Source organism: Pezoporus flaviventris, unplaced genomic scaffold (genome assembly GCF_033815535.1).
Source record: "Pezoporus flaviventris isolate CSIRO_AGI_PZ_B2104156 unplaced genomic scaffold, CSIRO_AGI_Pfla_v1 ptg000040l, whole genome shotgun sequence".
Lineage (NCBI taxonomy): Eukaryota > Metazoa > Chordata > Aves > Psittaciformes > Psittacidae > Pezoporus > Pezoporus flaviventris.
Window position 1 is genome coordinate 1,324,496 of NW_026892588.1, and position 17,589 is coordinate 1,342,084.

General features: G+C 41.8%; 2 protein-coding genes across 15 annotated transcripts in view; one reads left to right on the forward strand and one right to left on the reverse strand.

The window, feature by feature from the left end:
• YEATS2 (YEATS domain containing 2) overlaps window positions 1-12,984 on the forward strand; it is a 45,509-nt gene extending 32,525 nt beyond the window's left edge. For 11 of the 14 annotated variants that reach the window (XM_061465396.1, XM_061465398.1, XM_061465399.1 and 8 more), the window contains 10 exons: window positions 1,621-1,752; window positions 2,011-2,100; window positions 3,085-3,196; window positions 4,351-4,424; window positions 5,090-5,169; window positions 6,133-6,334; window positions 7,559-7,785; window positions 8,941-9,015; window positions 10,433-10,506; window positions 11,360-12,984. In XM_061465396.1, coding sequence (XP_061321380.1) covers window positions 1,621-1,752; window positions 2,011-2,100; window positions 3,085-3,196; window positions 4,351-4,424; window positions 5,090-5,169; window positions 6,133-6,334; window positions 7,559-7,785; window positions 8,941-9,015; window positions 10,433-10,506; window positions 11,360-11,468 — 1,175 coding nt within the window. In that variant the 3' untranslated portion in view covers window positions 11,469-12,984. Of the gene's footprint in view, window positions 1-1,620; window positions 1,753-2,010; window positions 2,101-3,084; window positions 3,197-4,350; window positions 4,425-5,089; window positions 5,170-6,132; window positions 6,335-7,558; window positions 7,786-8,940; window positions 9,016-10,432; window positions 10,507-11,359 lie in introns of those variants that run through there. The other 3 variants (XM_061465400.1, XR_009745527.1, XR_009745528.1) reach the window with 3 other exon arrangements.
• The window catches only part of PLEKHB2 (pleckstrin homology domain containing B2), a 476,827-nt gene that overhangs the window by 449,141 nt on the left and 10,097 nt on the right, over window positions 1-17,589 (reverse strand). The window lies entirely within an intron of this gene.

Sequence of the window (17,589 nt, forward strand, 5' to 3'; positions counted from 1 at the left end):
CGTATCTTTTTGGATTAGAACTCCCATGTAGATACAAAAATGTTGTCTAGATTTTGGGGTGGTTTTTGTAACCCGACTTTGTAATGAAAAACAGTTTCTTAAAGAATCCCGATAGAAGCACTGTGGCTGTAAAACATGTTATTTCCATGTAAAAAGACCCCAACAAATCAAACAACAAAAAAACCCAGACAACAACAACAAAACTGTGTTAAATTTCTGAAGCTTTATTATTAAAGGCAGCTCTTCAAAAAGAATATCGTATTTTCCCTTGTTTTGCAACAAACCATGTCTCCCACCCATCAGGCTAATAGGGTGTGTGGAAAATGTCCCTTCTTGCTTGCCTGCTGTTTGGGTCGCTTGCTGTCCTATCCAGACACATCTGTGCGTCACACCCAAATGAATTGGGAATGCTGGGTTAGCTTTCTTTCCTGGAGGTGAAAGTCTGCATGATTAGTGCTATTTATCTTTCAAACCCAAGAGACATCTTTGGCAGACCTGGCATGTCTCATACTTGGAAGGCAGCTGTGTTTCTTAAACACAGCTAATAATAAAAAATGAAGAGAATGGCAACTTTATCGCAAAACAAATCGTGAGTATAAAATTACCATTGTGAAACTAAGAAGTCTACTGCTGTCAATGTTCTGAAATAGAAGCCTATTAAATTTCCACAATCTGAAGAAGAGTTAGCTATAGACTGAATACAGTAACAGTTGAAAGTAGGCAGTACCAGTAGGAAAGGGTGGACCTAAGCCCGAATCACTGTATTAGAGTGTTGACTGTGGTGGCTTGGGATGTTATTGCTGTGGAGGAGAGAGCTGGTGGACAGTTGATGAGTACTACTTGCGTATGGCAGTGTGGCACAGCTTGGAGTCATGCTGATTCCCACCAAAGTCACTGAGCACTGCCATTGATAATGCTGTTAGTATTTGAATGTCCTGCTTGTTCTCTAGCCTGTACTTAAAATCAGTGATTTAATTCAGTCCCCGCTTTAATATGCTTCAGAGCTTGGTTGGCCATCCTTATGAATGCATGTTACAGAAAGACACAGGATGCTCAGTTCAGGTGTGTCCTTCATCAGACTTGCTGTGGAGCCTTGGGCTTGTCACTTGTTTAAAACATGGTTGGGTGTGCTCTGCTGGCTACAGTGGATGCTGCTGAGCTGAACTGCAGAGATGTATGCAGCATATGGATACCTCAGTAAGAGTGGCCGTAAGTGCAGCGGCGCTGTAGTTCACTGGCTTAGTAGACTCTTGAGCATAAGGTCTTGTTCTGACAAGGGTATTCCCCTCTGTGCTGAGCCTGCTTCAGTTGAAAGGTTTGTGTTACACCGAGTTTTGCTTAAGATTACGTAGGTCATTAGGAAACTTGCTTCACAAATTATCAGAGTACTGTGCAGCATGTAATACTGTGCACCCTGTGGTGTGCGCACACACACACACAGTATTTTAGCAATCATTTGTGTCAGTAAAACCTTGTCTGACAGTTCACTGAACTGTAGCATGTTAAGAGGGTGGCAGTGCTAGCTTACGTGCCACCCTGGTTCAGGCAGAGAGGGAAGTAGCTGGAGGTAAGCTAAAAGGTGTGTTTCATTTAACGTTTTGTCTTCCGTTCTTCTTGCAGGGTTGCTAAAAATCCACTCAAATCAGTCTAGTCCACAGCAGGCTGTTCTGACAGTTCCCAGCCAGCTTAAACAGCTCGGTGTAAACACAGCTTCTGGAGGTGTTCAGACAATACTCATGCCTATGAACAAAGGTAAAGGGCAGAGGAGGATGACAGATGGTGTTTGAAACTCCCCTTTGGCACAGGGTAGCTCTTGGTCATTGTTGGCATACATGGTCCAAAGTTAGAGATAGAAGAAAATGTAGCAAGGAAATTCATCCCTAAACTTTGTGCTGCAAAAACGCTGTGTTGCTTCTGAACATGGTTATTTGTCAAAGTGTATGAAATTTTGAAATTTGATATTTCTTTCTCTTCTTTGTTCTTTTTTTTCTCCTTGTTTTTCCTCTTCAGTGATACAGTCACTTACCACCAGCAAAGTTTCAGCTGTCACAGCAGCAAGTACACTTGTCTCTACTCCCACTACAGCATCAATTACTAAAGGTAACAAGGAATTTCTCAGTAAGATAAGCAGTAGAAATTAGCTGGTGCTGCTTTATGCAAGTGGCCTGACTAAGAACATAGACCCTGTGACTGTGAGTTCTTTTATTTCCATTACTAGTAGGGTTCAAATTGAGTAAAAATGGCACCTGGGACCTAGGAAATTAACAGTGACTTCCCCCTCCACAAATCCCAAAGCATAGGCAAATACGGGGAGAAATTAGGGTGTTCTAGAAAGCTCCCATGAGTACTTTAAACATTTATTGTTTCAATCCATATTTGCAAAGGTGCATAGAGCAGCCCGTGCTTAATCACAGTTACTGCTGTCCTCAGAATAGTACTATGGTACTGGGGAATGCTTTCCAGCAGCACTAGATGCAGACAGCACGTGTGCATACTCACAGGGTTAAGATGCACATACAGTGCTTCCCAGAATAACTCACAGTCCAGAGCTGAGAGACTCAAAGTCAGTTCTTGCAGAAGCAGCATGCATCTCTCATCCTAGATGGATGACCAGACTGCCTCACTATTCCAGGTTTGGAACGTGTCTCTCTCCCTGCTCCTGTCTCACCAGAGTTCTGTCCTAGATGTGAGAAAGTTCACTGATGTCAAAATCAGTGATGTCTTCAAAAAAGTTCTTGCTTTGAAATGTCACTTCTTGTAAAGACTGTTAATGTTGTGTCAGCTCTTTGCTTACAAAGAGGCAGCAGTTTCGATGAGGCAGTCATATACAAAACATCAGCAATTGATTGTGCAGATTTTCTAAACGGGATGAGACGTGAGCGTGTTGAGATTTGGAGAGGGGGAACATGTTCTGGTGGTTTGCTTTCAGTAGAACTGAAAGTCAAATTTGTGTGTGCTTAATAGTGCAAACAACAAATGAAGTAATGTTATCCAAAATCCTTAGTCTTATTGGAGTCTCACAAGATGCTGTTTATCAAGCTGACTGGTACTTTTTGTCTTAAAATGTGTTCTGTTTCTTTGAAGTTAAGATGGAGCCTGATTCAACAGGACAAAACTGCAGTTCTGTGGGTACCCAAGAAGGCCAAGCAGCAGTAAAAACAGAAGAGAGCTCTGAACTTGGGAATTACGTTATCAAGTAATTGTTAATTTCTCTATTAGGATTTCTGATGTTTGAATAGCCAGGGGGAGTGGAGTTGATTCCAGGGATGTGTGCAGTAATGTTAAGCTTGACCTAGATATAAATTATAAAATCTTTTGTCCCATATGCTGCTGTATCAGTACTAATCCTGTTGGGTAGCATTTGTTGCAGACAGTGTTGTAATATTTTCTTTGTCAGTGGACTCACATGCAGGGCTCATGAAAGATTGAAGATCTGCAGTTGTTTTGGTTTTGCTACAATCTGTTATCATCCATCGCTTATGTAATTCCCATTGGCATTGTGTGTCCTTGCTAAGGTCAAAGTGCCCAGTGAAATGCAGGTCAAAAAAGGGGCATCTGAAATAAGTAGAATCGTCTCTCTGCTTGCCTCTCTAGTCTTCTTACTTCTGTGATTACTTAGTATGAGGACTGCCTTGGTTCAGAATTGGAATTAAATGGAGTCGAATTGGAATTAAATGGAGTATTTCTTCACTGGATGCTGTGAAATCTGGTGCCTTGTTCGTGATGCTTTTGCAAGTACTAGTTAGTGTGTTTTAACCAGAACTCCGTTTGCAACATTTTCTCTGCATATCTCTTGTAATGTGTAGGCTGTTTCTTCTGCTCTTGATTCCTCCAGTGGCTGTCTCCATGTTTTGAAAAGTTTTGTTATCCTGACATATCCTTGCAGACATTACCCTAATGGAGAGTGTGTGTGGGAGACAGGGATAAATCTGAAGTAACTACACACTGGAGATTGTCTTAGTTATGAAATAATTAATGAAAAATGCAGCTCTTGCCAGTTAATTACATATGTCTGGCTAACTGAAGTTTACCCAAACTGCAGTATCCCATTTTCCTACAAGAACAGCCTGCACCAATAGGCATGCCTTACCCCTCAAAGTAGTGTTGCAGCTTGTGAGATAATGTAGGGTTTTCTTCCAAGATGCAGCTTCAGCTGTGGACAGTTTGGCAAGGGGAAGGGCTGTTTGAAATACCTTCTGGATTGAGGCATAAGAGTTTATCCTCATGCTGCTATTGCTATAATGCCTTGGGGCTAGGGACTTTCTGCCATGCAGTGATTTTGAAGCCTTTTGCATCTGATTCATTGCTTGCAACGATATTCTTCATTGTGATTCTTTTTATCCCTTGCAGCATAGAATATTTGGAGAACGTCCAGCAGCTTTTAACAGCAGTAGTGAAGAAGGTTCCATTAATTGCTGAAAAAAGTAAGCAGTAAATGAGCAGGCTTTGTTTTCTATTTTCGGTGTATCAACAGAAAGCCTTGCATACTCTATAGCCTAAAAAAAATTGTTAAGAGTTGGAATGAAATGCAGCCATTCTCCTAGAGAGCTTACTGCAGGGGTTATTCTGAAGATGCTTAGAATTAGATTCTTCCAGTAAAGCCAAGTATGTTGCCAGCAGTTATTAACTTTCATCTGGTTTTGGTAGAAATAGATTTTATTTCCTCAATGGCTGCAGGAAGGTTGTCTTTTCCCTGGTTTGTCCTTAATGGATGTACTTTTTCATTCTCTTTGACCAGTAAGACAGACACTTACAGGTCTACATGATAACAGGTTTTCTGGGGGAAAAAGAGGCTTAAAGCAACCTCTAGCTGCAGGTATTTGTGTATGTGACCAATGGGGATGCTGATTTTGAATCCAAAAACCACATAGTCTGCTGCACATACCTGTGTTGTGCTCAGAGAGAGCATAGCATTTGTGAAAGTTTATAGAGTTACAGTCCTTGATCCTGTGAGCATGAAATGCATTGCCCTCTTTCTCTCCACTAAGTAACATTAAAACCAGAATTCATCTTACTTAAAATGTAAGATGAATTCAACTTCCTTCACTTACTCAAAATGTAATACTGGTTTTGACTTTGTGTTTTCTAGGTGAAGATGCAAGCTCTTTTTGTGCCGGTTCAGTGGAACAGTATTACAGCTGGAATATTGGAAAGAGGAGGGCAGCTGAGGTAATCCTCTTCTCCTGTGTTTCATAAACAGCCGTTATGGACACAAGAAGGATTTCTGAATTACGGAACCTTCATTGTTCTTGGCTGATTTGTTTTCTGAAACCTCCTGTCACGTCTTAAATGGAGGCATTTCTTACTGCAGGATGCACTGATTTGTGTGTAGGTAGTGATCCAGTTTATTGTTCAGAGACTTTCTCAAGCAGAAGGGTCTCTGAAGGTCATTTTTCAGTTGATTCAAAGCAAGATGTTTTTGAAGCATTTTTAAAATCTAAATTTCTGCAAACTGTCCTAATAGCACTTTATCCTCATCACTCCTCTGTGGCGTATTACAGTCATTGGAATTTTACCCAACATACTTTGTCTATCTTATCATGTGATTGTGTCTGTTTCCTTCAGGAAGAGAATTGAGGGATCTGACGTAAGTATTGCTGGTGCTGAAATAGATTGTCAGTTCACCCAAGATGAATATTTCAGTTAATCTAGAACTTTTTGTATTGTGGTTGTTATGTTTCTCCGCATATCTTCCTGATTTTGTCATCTTGCTGTGGAGTTTTATGGGTAAGATGCTGAAACTAGTGAGACTCTCTGCTCTTGCCAGCTTAAATGGTTAAAGAGTTTAATCAAAATTTTGAGAAGCCTAGTGGATTTCTTGCAGTATACCATTGTAGGTGTTACTTCGGAGATGTGGCATTTCAAGGCAAGATGTGTCTGGACTTCAGTAAATGTGTGCGTCTCTTTCTTGAGGTTTTCTTTAGATGACAAAGCAGAGTTTAAATGACCTGCCTACAGCTGCCTAATATCAGGATTTAGACCATCTTCCACATTTGTTTTTCCTTGCCTTTCTGACTTCTGAGAAAATCATTTCCTTTTGTTTTTCTTGCAACCCGGATTATTGTTCAGGGCAACAGTCCAGCCTTAAGCATTTTAGCCAGTGTGCTAACCTTTCCCTTTGCTTTGTCACAGTGGCAACGAGCAATGACAGTGAAGAAGATCCTACAAGAAATCATAGAGAAGCACCCCAGGTTTCACAGCATTACACCCCTGAAAACAAAGCACGTGGTGCACTGGTGTCGATGCCATGGCTACACTCCACCTGACCCTGAGACCTTGCAGAATGACGAGGACTCGATTGAAGACGTGCTGACGCAGATAGACAGTGAGCCAGGTGAGTATGGAAGGCCAGAAAGCTCCTTGCTACCAAAGATGCTGTTTATTAAATGGCTCAAGGCTCTGCATGCTCACACATGTGTTGCTTCTTCAAGAGAAGGGGATTTGGGGATTCTTTCTTTGCTTTTAACTTAGCTCACTCTGAAATGACAAAATTTGGAGATGATAAGGGCAAGCCTACAAGTGAGGCTGTGCCTTGTTCTTATCAGTCCTGATGTTTTCTGCAGCCTCTTTTGGGTTTTATTGAGCTTTGGGGCCGTTGGAGGCCAAGCATATATAAACCTTGAGAGAGATGATTCTTGTCCCACAGTGTAATAATTTCTAAGTGGGCACACAAACTAAGCATAGGAGTAATAACATATCTGTCCTTGGGTAAGGATAGCCTCAGTTAAGATTTAACATGCAAACAGTGTAAGTTCAGGTGCAAAAAACGAAAGGGAAAGAAAAACCCAACAAAACTGGCAGCAGTGGTGTGGAGCTCTGTGGGGGTTAATTTACCTCCAAACATGAGGAGAACTGGCCTGTGTGAAGCTTCACATTTTATTATTACAGCTGCTACATTATTCTTCTAGGCATAACTCAGGAATTTCCACAGTCCATTTTAGTGTGTATTAAACATACATATATAATCTGTTTTTCGCAGTTAAGCTCCCTTGTTTCACCTTCAGATAATCCCTTTCCCAAAGCTGAATGTTTTTCTGTTCTGATCATACAGGGATTTGGGTGACATGGTCTAGGGTGAGGCATCCCTGCCCATGGCAGGGGGTTGGAACTGGATGATCTTAAGGTCCTTTCCAATCCAAACCATTCTGTGATTTTATGATTTAAGGTATTTCACAGAAGTGTACGTATTTGCTTATTCTTTGCAAAGTCTGGTGGTGCAGTGCAGTCGCTAAAGGTGGAAAGGAAGCCTACATCCACTTTTTAATATTTTTATCTACCCAACTAGGTTTGTGTTTGTCTTTGAAAAAAAGAATTTGCTTATTGCATAGTTTTCCACTGTAGGTTTTAGTGGCTCATGTTGAGCATGCAGAGAAGAGGTTACTCTTTCTTAATTCCACTGCAGATCTGTCAGTCAATGCCTGTTTGCATTTCTGCTTATCCTTATGTTTGGTCGGAACTACAAAAATAACTTCCAATTACGTTAATTTCTTGCCATATTTTGAGAGTGCATCTGTTTATAAACACCTATCATGTGTTTAATTGATTGCTTCTATTTCAGAATGCCCTTCATCTTACAGCAGTGGTGAGGAGCTGTGCCGAAAACTAGAGGAACTACAGCAGTTTCTGAAACGAGAACCAGAACATGAAGAGGAAGTAGATGTTCTCAACTTCAGCGAGCCTTTAAAAATAAACATTAAGAAAGAACAAGAGGAGAAACAAGAGGAGATGAAGTTCTACTTGGGATCCTTGCCTGCATCAGAGTTTGTGAGGGATGCTGCAGAGAAGGTAAGAAGTGAATCATTAATCTAGTAAGAGCTGTTGTTAAACTAGTTGTAGTCTTACATTTATTTAGTTGCCTTTCCTTCATCTATATGGGCCTCTGGATGCTTTATGGAAATCTTTGTAAATGCCCTGGAAATACTGGACCTTCTGATTCATGACACTCAGCTGGCCACTGCTGGGAGGAGGAAGCGAAGCATGCCAGCTGGGAGGTCTTTTTAGAGTACATGTGTTACAGGGCTTAGTATCAGAAAAGTCATCCTGTCAGGCTAGAAACAAGGGGAAATGAGGGAAGGAGGAGGACTGGTACCAAATTATTCTGTCTCACCACATGAAAGACTGGGACTTGTTTCTTTGACCAGTGCTGTTTAATAGCAGCTTCTGAAAAAGGACTCACGGTAAAGCTTAGGCCACAGCAAACTTCTCTACTGCTTGGATTTCTTCCCCCTGTTCAAGTTGGAGTAAAAGAAAAGGAGAGGGGGGTCTTCTGTCACAGCAGCAGGAAGGACAGGGAGGAGACTGACTCAGCTTGTGGGAAGGAGACAGGAGGAGCAGAAGGAGTTAGCGTGCAGCAGTTCTGAGGGAGAGAAAGGATCTCCCTCTCCACCTGAAATGCTGACATTAAGGGACAGCATTTTGGTTCTGCTTTGTATCTGGTCTATTAGAATCATAGGTGACAAGGGCACACGCATTATGAGAGTGAGACTAGGGGATGAAACAATCTTTCAGTGTGGAACTTTAGTGCCAGGAGTACTGTTTAAAGTGGTTTCAGTTGCCATGGGTGCAGGGAAGATGATGAACAGATGGGTTGAATATATGTACAGTATAGAGTTTCCATTCTCAATTCAGAGGTGCCCAATGCAGCCTGTTTTTTGTGTTGACTTTCTGAAACAAAAGTTGAAACTTGCTTTTGTTTCTTCTGTGTTTTAAAGGCATTTCTGCAGGCTCTTTTAAATATGAAGCCTGAGTTTACACTGCTTGAAAAGTCCTGAACTGTTTGCTTGCTTATTTAACTACCATTTATAATAGACTTTTTTTGTTAATCTCATTCTCATCTAATCTAGTAACATTCTCATCTAATCTAAACCCAGTACAACAAATGTAATATTACAAATGTAATATTTGATATACTGTCTTTATTTCCTCTCTCCCATTTTATAGATAGGGATTTCTTTTCAGCCTGCTGAGGTACAAAAGAATGTTTATGCATCAGTAATAGAAGATATGATTTTAAAGGTAAGAAATAACAATAAAAACATTTCTGTAAGTGTGTTAACCCAGCAATGTAGGAGAAAAAAAAAACAAAACAGACTGTACTTGCTGATATACATTTATCAAATCATGAGATGCACAGTCTGATAATTCTCTTTGTGCATGTATCAGAAGATGTGTAGCTGGCCAGAGAGTTGTATGCTTCTGTGTGTGTTTCCTGCTTTCTACCTGATTTGTTGGCTTGGACACAGAATAGAGATTTTCAGATTCTTCCTACCAGTAAGATACTGACTAATTCTGTAACTTTGAAAATCCCCCTTCCTTTGTCCTACCTTTCCAAACTGGGGGGGGGGGGGGGGGAAGGGGGTGAGGAATCTGCCAGAGTTCTGTAAGGCTTGATTATTATATACAAGTTCAGATATTTTTTTTCCTGAATAAGGTTCACTTCCTTTTTGCCTGGGTTGTCTGTGGCAGGAAATCGATGGCCTCCTGCAGACGGTAGCAATTCTGCCTTATTTGAGAAACCACTTTTTTATCTGAATCACTTTTGGAAGAACAGAGATGGTTTCTTATCAAAGCTTTGAACAGCATGGAGCTGGGGGCTAACACAGATTGTTTTTAACAGTGCTCTGCTGGATTTGAAGCCAAAGACAATTTCTGGGGTTGTTTATACAGGCTGCTGCTTATCAGAAGATGGGTTTTACAAAAGCTGGTTGATTTCAGGTTGCACGCGTACTCACATGCACACATCTGCTGGGCTCTCTGTTACTTACCATAGATGAACTCAGATAGTAAATTGTTACTATCAGATTGCACCATTATAACTGTAGAGTTATGCCAGCTTTCCTGGGGGAACGTCCCAAAAACCTCTGCTGTAGTCTTAATACAGGCACAGAAAGCCAACAGCCTTAATTAGCTTTTGAGTGAACTTTGATTAAGCCAAGTGTGTAGGGCATACGGCTGCCATCTGCTGCTTGTCCAGGCTGGGAGGTGTTTGTGAAAGTGTCTTGACATAAGCTGGTGACCACAGGGAGTGGTATGTGCTAACAAGGATATACCAGCTCCCAGGAGAATACCCGGCATTTGCTATGTACAAAACAAGCTCTGGTCTGTGAGGCGATGGGCCCTAAATTGCTCTTCGAAGCGCAGGCTCTGAAACATCAGATCCACCCTGCTGTGCACATACTGCTCTGCAGGTCTGGAGAGAAACCAGACTGGACAGTTCCAGTCAGCTCTGTGCATCTATAGGTCTATTTCTTTTTGTTAAATATACTCAGTTGTTATTACTGTGTTAATAAAACTCACTTGGGCATCCGGAACTTTCCCTGCTGGTGGAATACAGGATTGAGGTGACCCAGAATTTCAGCTGCTCTTGCACTGATGCTGAAGCATGTTGCTTTCCTCATTTTGTAATGCTGTCTCCTAATGTCTTTTGGCACAGGCCACTGAACAGCTTATGAGTGATATCCTACGGCAAGCACTTGCTGTGGCATACCAGACAGCACCTCACAACAGGTACAGTACCTTGTTTCCTCTTGGGCCACTTATGCCAGCGCAAAGGGCTGAGTTGCTTGAGAAATTTAGTCAGATTTTGTGTGATCAGACCACATGATGGAGGGAATTTATGAACTATATTCTGTGAGAAGATCCAAGGCTTGTGAGGGGGTTTGTCATTTCCTAGCTCCATAGTGGCAAAGAATGGGTACATAAACAATATTAAAAACTGAGGCAGGAGTCTCTGCTGTTGCCATGCTCAAAGGATGACCAGAGCCATGCTGGAAGGACCTTCTAACTCCTGTCCATCTCATGTTACCATGTAGACAAGTTATCCATGGCCCACCAGAACTTAAAACAACCTAAAGTCTTCTTTATTTTCTCTTTTCTAGCTCAGATACTGAGTGATTTTTATGGTAATGATTAGGCCACGTTTTGACTTTTGTTCAGCAACATGATTTGAGATAGCTTGGAATTGGGAGGAAAAAAAAGTAACACTACAAGAAAATGCTTAGATTAAATATTTACTCATGCAGCATATAAATATTTATATCATATATATTAAACATATGTATTTATGTTATATAGAGGAAAATATACACAGTCTGTGCTACAGAAGTTCAAGGATTAATACTTAAGCACTGGATTTTCCTGTCCTGGTGCCCAAGATGTTTCCCTTAGTCATTCAAGTGGGTTTTTTGTGCTGTGACATTTTAATGCTTGTGCTGTAACACTTGATCTTTTGGTTTGGTTTGGTTTTTTTTAATGGGTCTTCTTTCTTTAATTTATTTTTCCCTAGTAGTTTTCTAAACTTGCTATTTTCTGGACACGTGTCTTTTTATGTATTATAATACCATCTCTGCATTCCCTGCAGGACTCCAAGAGAGATCACAGTGATGAATATTCACAAAGCCATCTGTAATATTCCCTTTCTTGACTTCCTCACAAACAAACACATGAAGATACTAAATGAGGAACAATGAAATAGAGCAAAGAAGGTGCTACAGGAAAGGTGGATTTATGACTGAAGTTGGTTTGACAAATCCAGTATTTCTGTAGGACACATACACGTTTATAACATTGGGCTACTAGATTGTTACCTCCAATTAAAGATGCACCTTAATGCAACAAAATGATGCTCTGTTCCAAATCAAGTTGTTAAATGTCAGTGTTTACTTGGTAAGTGTATGTTCAGTGGCTGAACAAACATTGTCAGTTTGCATCGAGTTGCTAGCTGTGAGAGACTCCACCGGCCTGGTCCCTCTGAGACAGCTGTTTTGATGAGATTGAACATTTTTTCTTAGGAAAGAAATTACACTTTTTGATGCAGTCTGCATAGGAGTTGTTCTTCCCATGCAGTGGGCAGAACAGTTGCTTTGGCACTCTGAATATGAGAGAAGTCAAAGACAACTTTTAAAGGTAGTTACTTGAGTAGATGGGTGAGTTGGTCAGGTAGGTTTAGGTGTGGGTGAGCAGGAGGCTGATGGCTGCAACAAATTCTGGCAGTCCTGCTCCAGCATACAATGTATGTGACTAAGCACACATCAGTAAGCTGGGTAGGCTTATTATCAGCTTTTTCAGCAAAGTGAATAACCAAATTCCTTGCCTCTAAAGAGGTGCCAGGTGCCACCTTTCTTAGTCATCTCAGAAGGGTAGACTGGCACATGCTCAGTCACCATGAGCAAACCATGGTCAGGCTTGGTAAAACTTGACTGACCACTTGTCCTGCATAGGAAAGGAGGGGAGTGGGGACAGTATTTGTAGGTTTTGACTGGCTGAAACCCTTTCCTTACCCAGTGAGTGCCTCCCCATGCTGCTTGAAGGTTTGGAATGTTCTGGGGGACAGGTAACAAGCTGTGTTGTAAGGTCATAATGTCTGGACAGCATTGATTGATGATCAGCTTGGATTGTGAAGTGCTAGGGGAGCAGCAGCGCTTTGGCTGAAGTTCTGCTCAACACAGAGAGGCCTGATAGGATCAAAACATCAAAGGTTTGCTGCTTGTAGAGATCTCCTCTGTCTTGACTGCAGGAAGTTCTGCTACTAACCTCGGCACTTAACTGTCTAGGAACATCTCTGATGTAGGAGACATGTCTGCAGCCTGGCTGTGAACACTTCACTGAAGAAGTCTTCGCTGACAACATCCTGACCACCCCACATCCACCACCCCTTTGTCCTTCCCCATGGGTGCTTGCTAGTAGTATGAATAAGCCATTGTGAAGTTGGTGGGATAACTGTTTGATTGTCATGCTTTCAGGGTGCTTGTTTTGTGAGGCAGTGCTTTCACGTGGTGGAGCATGGGTCAAGCAGCCAGGACTCCAATGCGCTGATCTCAGCTGGGTCTGTGATCTGCTGCATGGCCTTTGATATAATCACTCTGTGCCTCAGTTTCCCCATCTCTGAGCATGGGGAGCAGGATACCTACCTCAAAGGGGTGTACTGAGGCCTCGCTCTTGTTGGTGCCGTGCTTTGACAATACAAAGCCTTTTATAAACATTAAACCACAGTTATCTTTCCTCATCTGGGACAGGAACAGAGGTCTTCAAAATGCTATTTTTTGGTGCTTTTTTTTGGGCTAGAAGACAGGTGATGGTAACATGCAGTACAGATGGTAACTTCAGTGTGCAGGAACTGTGGAAGAGGATGGTTTCAGGTGTCTGAGGATAGTAGCATAGATTTGATGCACTTCTTAAACTGCAGATGAGATACTGCCTGTCTTTAGCACCATAAGTAAAACTAGGGTCTGCAGGAGGGCTCCTGTTGGTTCATTAGAATTATCAGACAGTTACAGTTCACTTGAATATATGAGTGGCAGAACCTGACCTGTGAATCTAGGAAATGGGACCTGTGGATGAAATCCAAACAGCATTCAGAGATGGACTTAAATGCCCCCTGCATAGGGCACTTCATACGCTCTGGATTCAGAAGATAATCCTGGCTTATTTGGGTGAGCTGAGTGCAGGATTGCCTGCACAAGTAAAGTACCCAGTTTAGCCCTGACACTGGTTTTTCAGCTGAGGTCAGTGTGAAGGAGTAGAGCAGTGGTGATTATAGTTGAGCTCAGTGTTGGGAGTTGGGAGGAATCCAGGTAGCTGTGGAACTGCAGGCCCCACACTTTGCTTGTAGGCTGTACTGAATTCCAAGTCCATAGTGCTGTTGGGCATCCCTGTACACAGCTTTCACAAGAGAGAAGGGCATTTTCAAGATACCTGTCACTATCACTATGGCAGCCTGCAGGTTGTGTGGGAACAGCCCTTTAGGCAGACTCAGTCATGCTAGGATCTTGTGCAATGACACATGCATTTCCAGCCCCTGTCTCCTGTGGATTTTGATATGCCCAGAGCAGCTTTTGAGGATGCAGGAGTTTGTCTTCCAGCATCTGTTTGCAAATCGTGGCTTCCTTTGCCTGTGTCCTGCTTTACTGTGAGGAATGGAGTTGCAGAGTGAGTCCTGAACCTGGCCCTGAAGCAGGCAAGTAAATACCCCTTCTTCTTAATGGGGTTCTTGCAGTGCAGATCTGTTGCTACGTTTCTGAGCAACCACAGGTTATTCTTCTAGGGGATGCTATATTAATAATATAAAAAGTTTGCTGAAGAAAAATAAACTGTTAAAAGCAGCTAGAAAATAACATATTTGTGTAGTCCTTCAGATATAGGAAATGTTTGCAACAAGTTCTTTGAATTTTGAAAAGGGGTGGGAGAAAAATTTGTCCTTGAAGTTCCTGTGGGAATTGCTTGGAGATGAGTTTAGAGGTTGTGGAATTTCATGCACCCGCTCAGGTGTATGTGTGGAACCCTACGGATGGTCCAATGTGTTGAGATGTTATAGTATATTTCTCTGGCTTTCTGAAGAGTCTTGATGCAAGTTAAAAATCTCTTTACAAATATTGCCCCTGTTTGTAATGCTGAGTGTTTAAATCCTTCATGTTATCTGTATTATACTGTATAATTGTGTAAGATACATATGTTTACAATAAATTCTTTATTAGCTGTGCTAAGGTTGTCTTGACTGTCAGCTGTCACTCAAATTTCTCCAAATCCACAGATTTTTGTGTGCTGTGTATATTCTGAATGTCCTAGTTGTGGATTGAAATGGGCAGTTGTGGAATCGAGATGAAGGAAAAGGTAGTTTTTCCCTTTTCTGGTTCCTATAAAAAGCTCTTGGGTTTGGAGGCTGGGGGAAGGGGAGCACAGAGCTCAACAAGCTTAACTCCTCCACAACAGTGAGTATTGGTTGGTGTGGAAGATTGAAAAGCATGGTGCATTGACATTGGCTGGCTGCTGGACACCCACCCTGCTGCTCTTGCTCCCCTTCAGCAGAGCAGGGGTAGAAAATAAGGCTTGAGGGTCAGGATAAAAACAAGGACACCTACCAGTTACTGTCACAGACAAAACAGCATGTGGAGGTGCAGGTGTTCACAGCTCTCGGGCATAGTGCATGCAAGAGGCACAAAACTCACTGTCAGCATCCCAACAAGCCTGTGTCGGCAAGTTGGAATGAAACAAGCAGGTTCAGCATGCCCCTGAAGATAGTAAATTATAATGTTTCCAGTGTAAAACCTTCCCTCTTTTAAGTGATGTTTCTTTCTGTGTCAAATAACACCCTTGTTTGTAGTGTGATTCACAGTTGGAAAGCCTTGATGGAGCTGGATGTGAACCCAGAGCAACTGTGAAGAAATGCTAGTGAGAGAGCAGCATTAAAAGCAGTCCTGGTGTTCTGACTCCCTGGAGCCTGCAAAACCTGTGTAGATTTGCCCCCTTCAGAGGAACCTTTCAGTTTGGCTGAGGCAGGTGCAAAATCAGCTGTGTTGCAGACAGCAGCAGCCAGTTGCATCACCCTGTCCCTTGTAATGGTAAGTACCTGGTTGATCTTCCCTCCATTCATCCCTCCTGTAGTTAGAGCCACTCAATAGTTTGTGAGCCTTTGGCTTTGTCCTGGAAGTATTCTGAGGCATAGTTAAAAGAGCTGGTATCACACTGTCTAGGGAAGCTTGTTGTACCTTCAGTACCTTTTACTCACTGAAACATTCTTGGGAACAACTGTAAAGTGATGGTCTCTCTTAAGGTTCAAAGCTAGCACCGTTTCCCTGTGATCTGTGTGGGATTGCAGAATGAAACCAAGGTGAAATTCTTCCCTGTGAGGGTGCTGAGGCGCTGGCACAGGGTGCCCAGAGAAGCTGTGGCTGCCCCATCCCTGGCAGTGTTCAAGGTCAGATTGGACGGGGCTTGGGGCAACCTGCTCTAGTGGAAGGTGTCCCTGCCTGTGGCAGGAGTTGAAACTGGATGAGCTTTAAGGTCCCTTCCAGCACAAACCTGTCTGGGATTCTGTGAAATGCAAGTTGCTTGTCCCTTTGTGTTAGCAGGGCACACTGTGGGCATCGCTGAAAGGGGATCTTGAGAGCATGGCACCTGCGCCAGAGCAGATTTAGCTCCTATGTGTTCAATAGTGAATGCAGGAAATTGGTATCATTGGTTCATCCTCTTTTCCTGTTTGTGTTGATAGACTGCTTGCTGAAGAGTTTGCTTTCCCTTTGAAAATGTTCAGGGAAAATCCCACAAGTGATTATGAATTCTGCAGAGCAACAGCTTTCCTTTGGAAGACACTTGTGTTTTCAAATCAGCAGTTGAACCACAGCTTGAAATGTGACTTGGGAGCCTTTCTTGCTGCAGAGTCTGTGCCTGCAGATAAGCTTGAGGAGTAAGGAATTGATTGCTGATGGCTGTGACTGCAGTCGGGCATCTCCTCACACCTTAATTGGTGTCTTGTGTGCCTTGCTGTCCTTCACATGCTGCTAGGTAAGAGAAATGCAGGGATCTGCAAGGTTCAATACCCAAGGGTTATTCCCCAAAAAAAATGTTTGGGGAAAGAACCAATAGCCAAAATACATTTTAATTTATTAAATTAAATCCAGTCATTTTGATAAAATACAAGCTTATTGTATTATGAGTTTGTTTACAACTGCATTGATTTCTTTTTCTTTTAAGAAATACAATGAATTAGGAAGTAAGACTGAATAGACAATTTATCATCTTTTCTTTTTGCTGTTATTAAAGTCCAGAATTGAAACAAACTGTTTGAACAAAACTGTAAGAAACGTTATAAAGAGATTAAACAAGCAGATTGAATTCTTAGAAACATCTAACATGCAAACCCTTTGTACAATTTGAATGTTTCCAATGGATTTCCTGAAAAAATGGGTCTCCTGAAAAATTAATTTGGCAAGCACTGGTATTACTGTAGGTTCCTCTGCGTTTGGGGATGAGTGTGGGAAGTTCCATCCCAAGGCCAGGTTGGAGGGGGCTTGGAGCAACCTCAGTTATTGGAAGGTGTCCCTGCCTATGGCAGGCGGTTGGAACTGGGTAAGTTTTAAGGTCCCTTCCAACCCAAACCAGTCTGTGATTCTATGATTATGATTTCATTAATATTCATTACGGATGAATGAATATCTGATCACTGTTCAAGTCTGAGGATAGTTTCCTTTGATTCTGGTCAACACATTTGTGTGTTGCAAGCTATATATATATATAGATGAACTATAAGTTTTTCAATTTTTTTCCCAAAAATAAATTAGGAAAACCATGAAATGCGCAGTAGACTATTCCAGTTGCATAAGTTACTGAGACAGAAACTGTAAACCCACTACAGTCCTGATGAACAAAGGCTAAAAAATAGTGTCGTATAACACATGGACCTCAGCAAAATGTAGACCAGTCTGAAAAGAATCAGCTTTAGAACAATGACACTTAAAATGGCCTATCTTCAAAATCAAGGATGTCTGACATTCTGTGTTAAGAAGAGTTTCTAAGTAACATTCACTTCTGGTTGTTCCTAGCATTAGCATTACCAATACACAGGCAATAATTTAGGAATTTCAAGGCAGTATTTCCCACCTTGCATATGCAAAGATTTAACATTTAATAAAAGTATAAGCATGTCCTTTTCATTAAAGGATCACAAATTGGTTTAGGTAAAATCCATATACAGTATTTACACTCCCCCTAACAGCTATACAAATTAAATACGTATCTCAGCTCCTTTGGAGCCTGGCAGGTGCCTGACTGTCCATGTAATCCTCTCCAAACCAGGCTGGTGCATTGCTCTCAGGG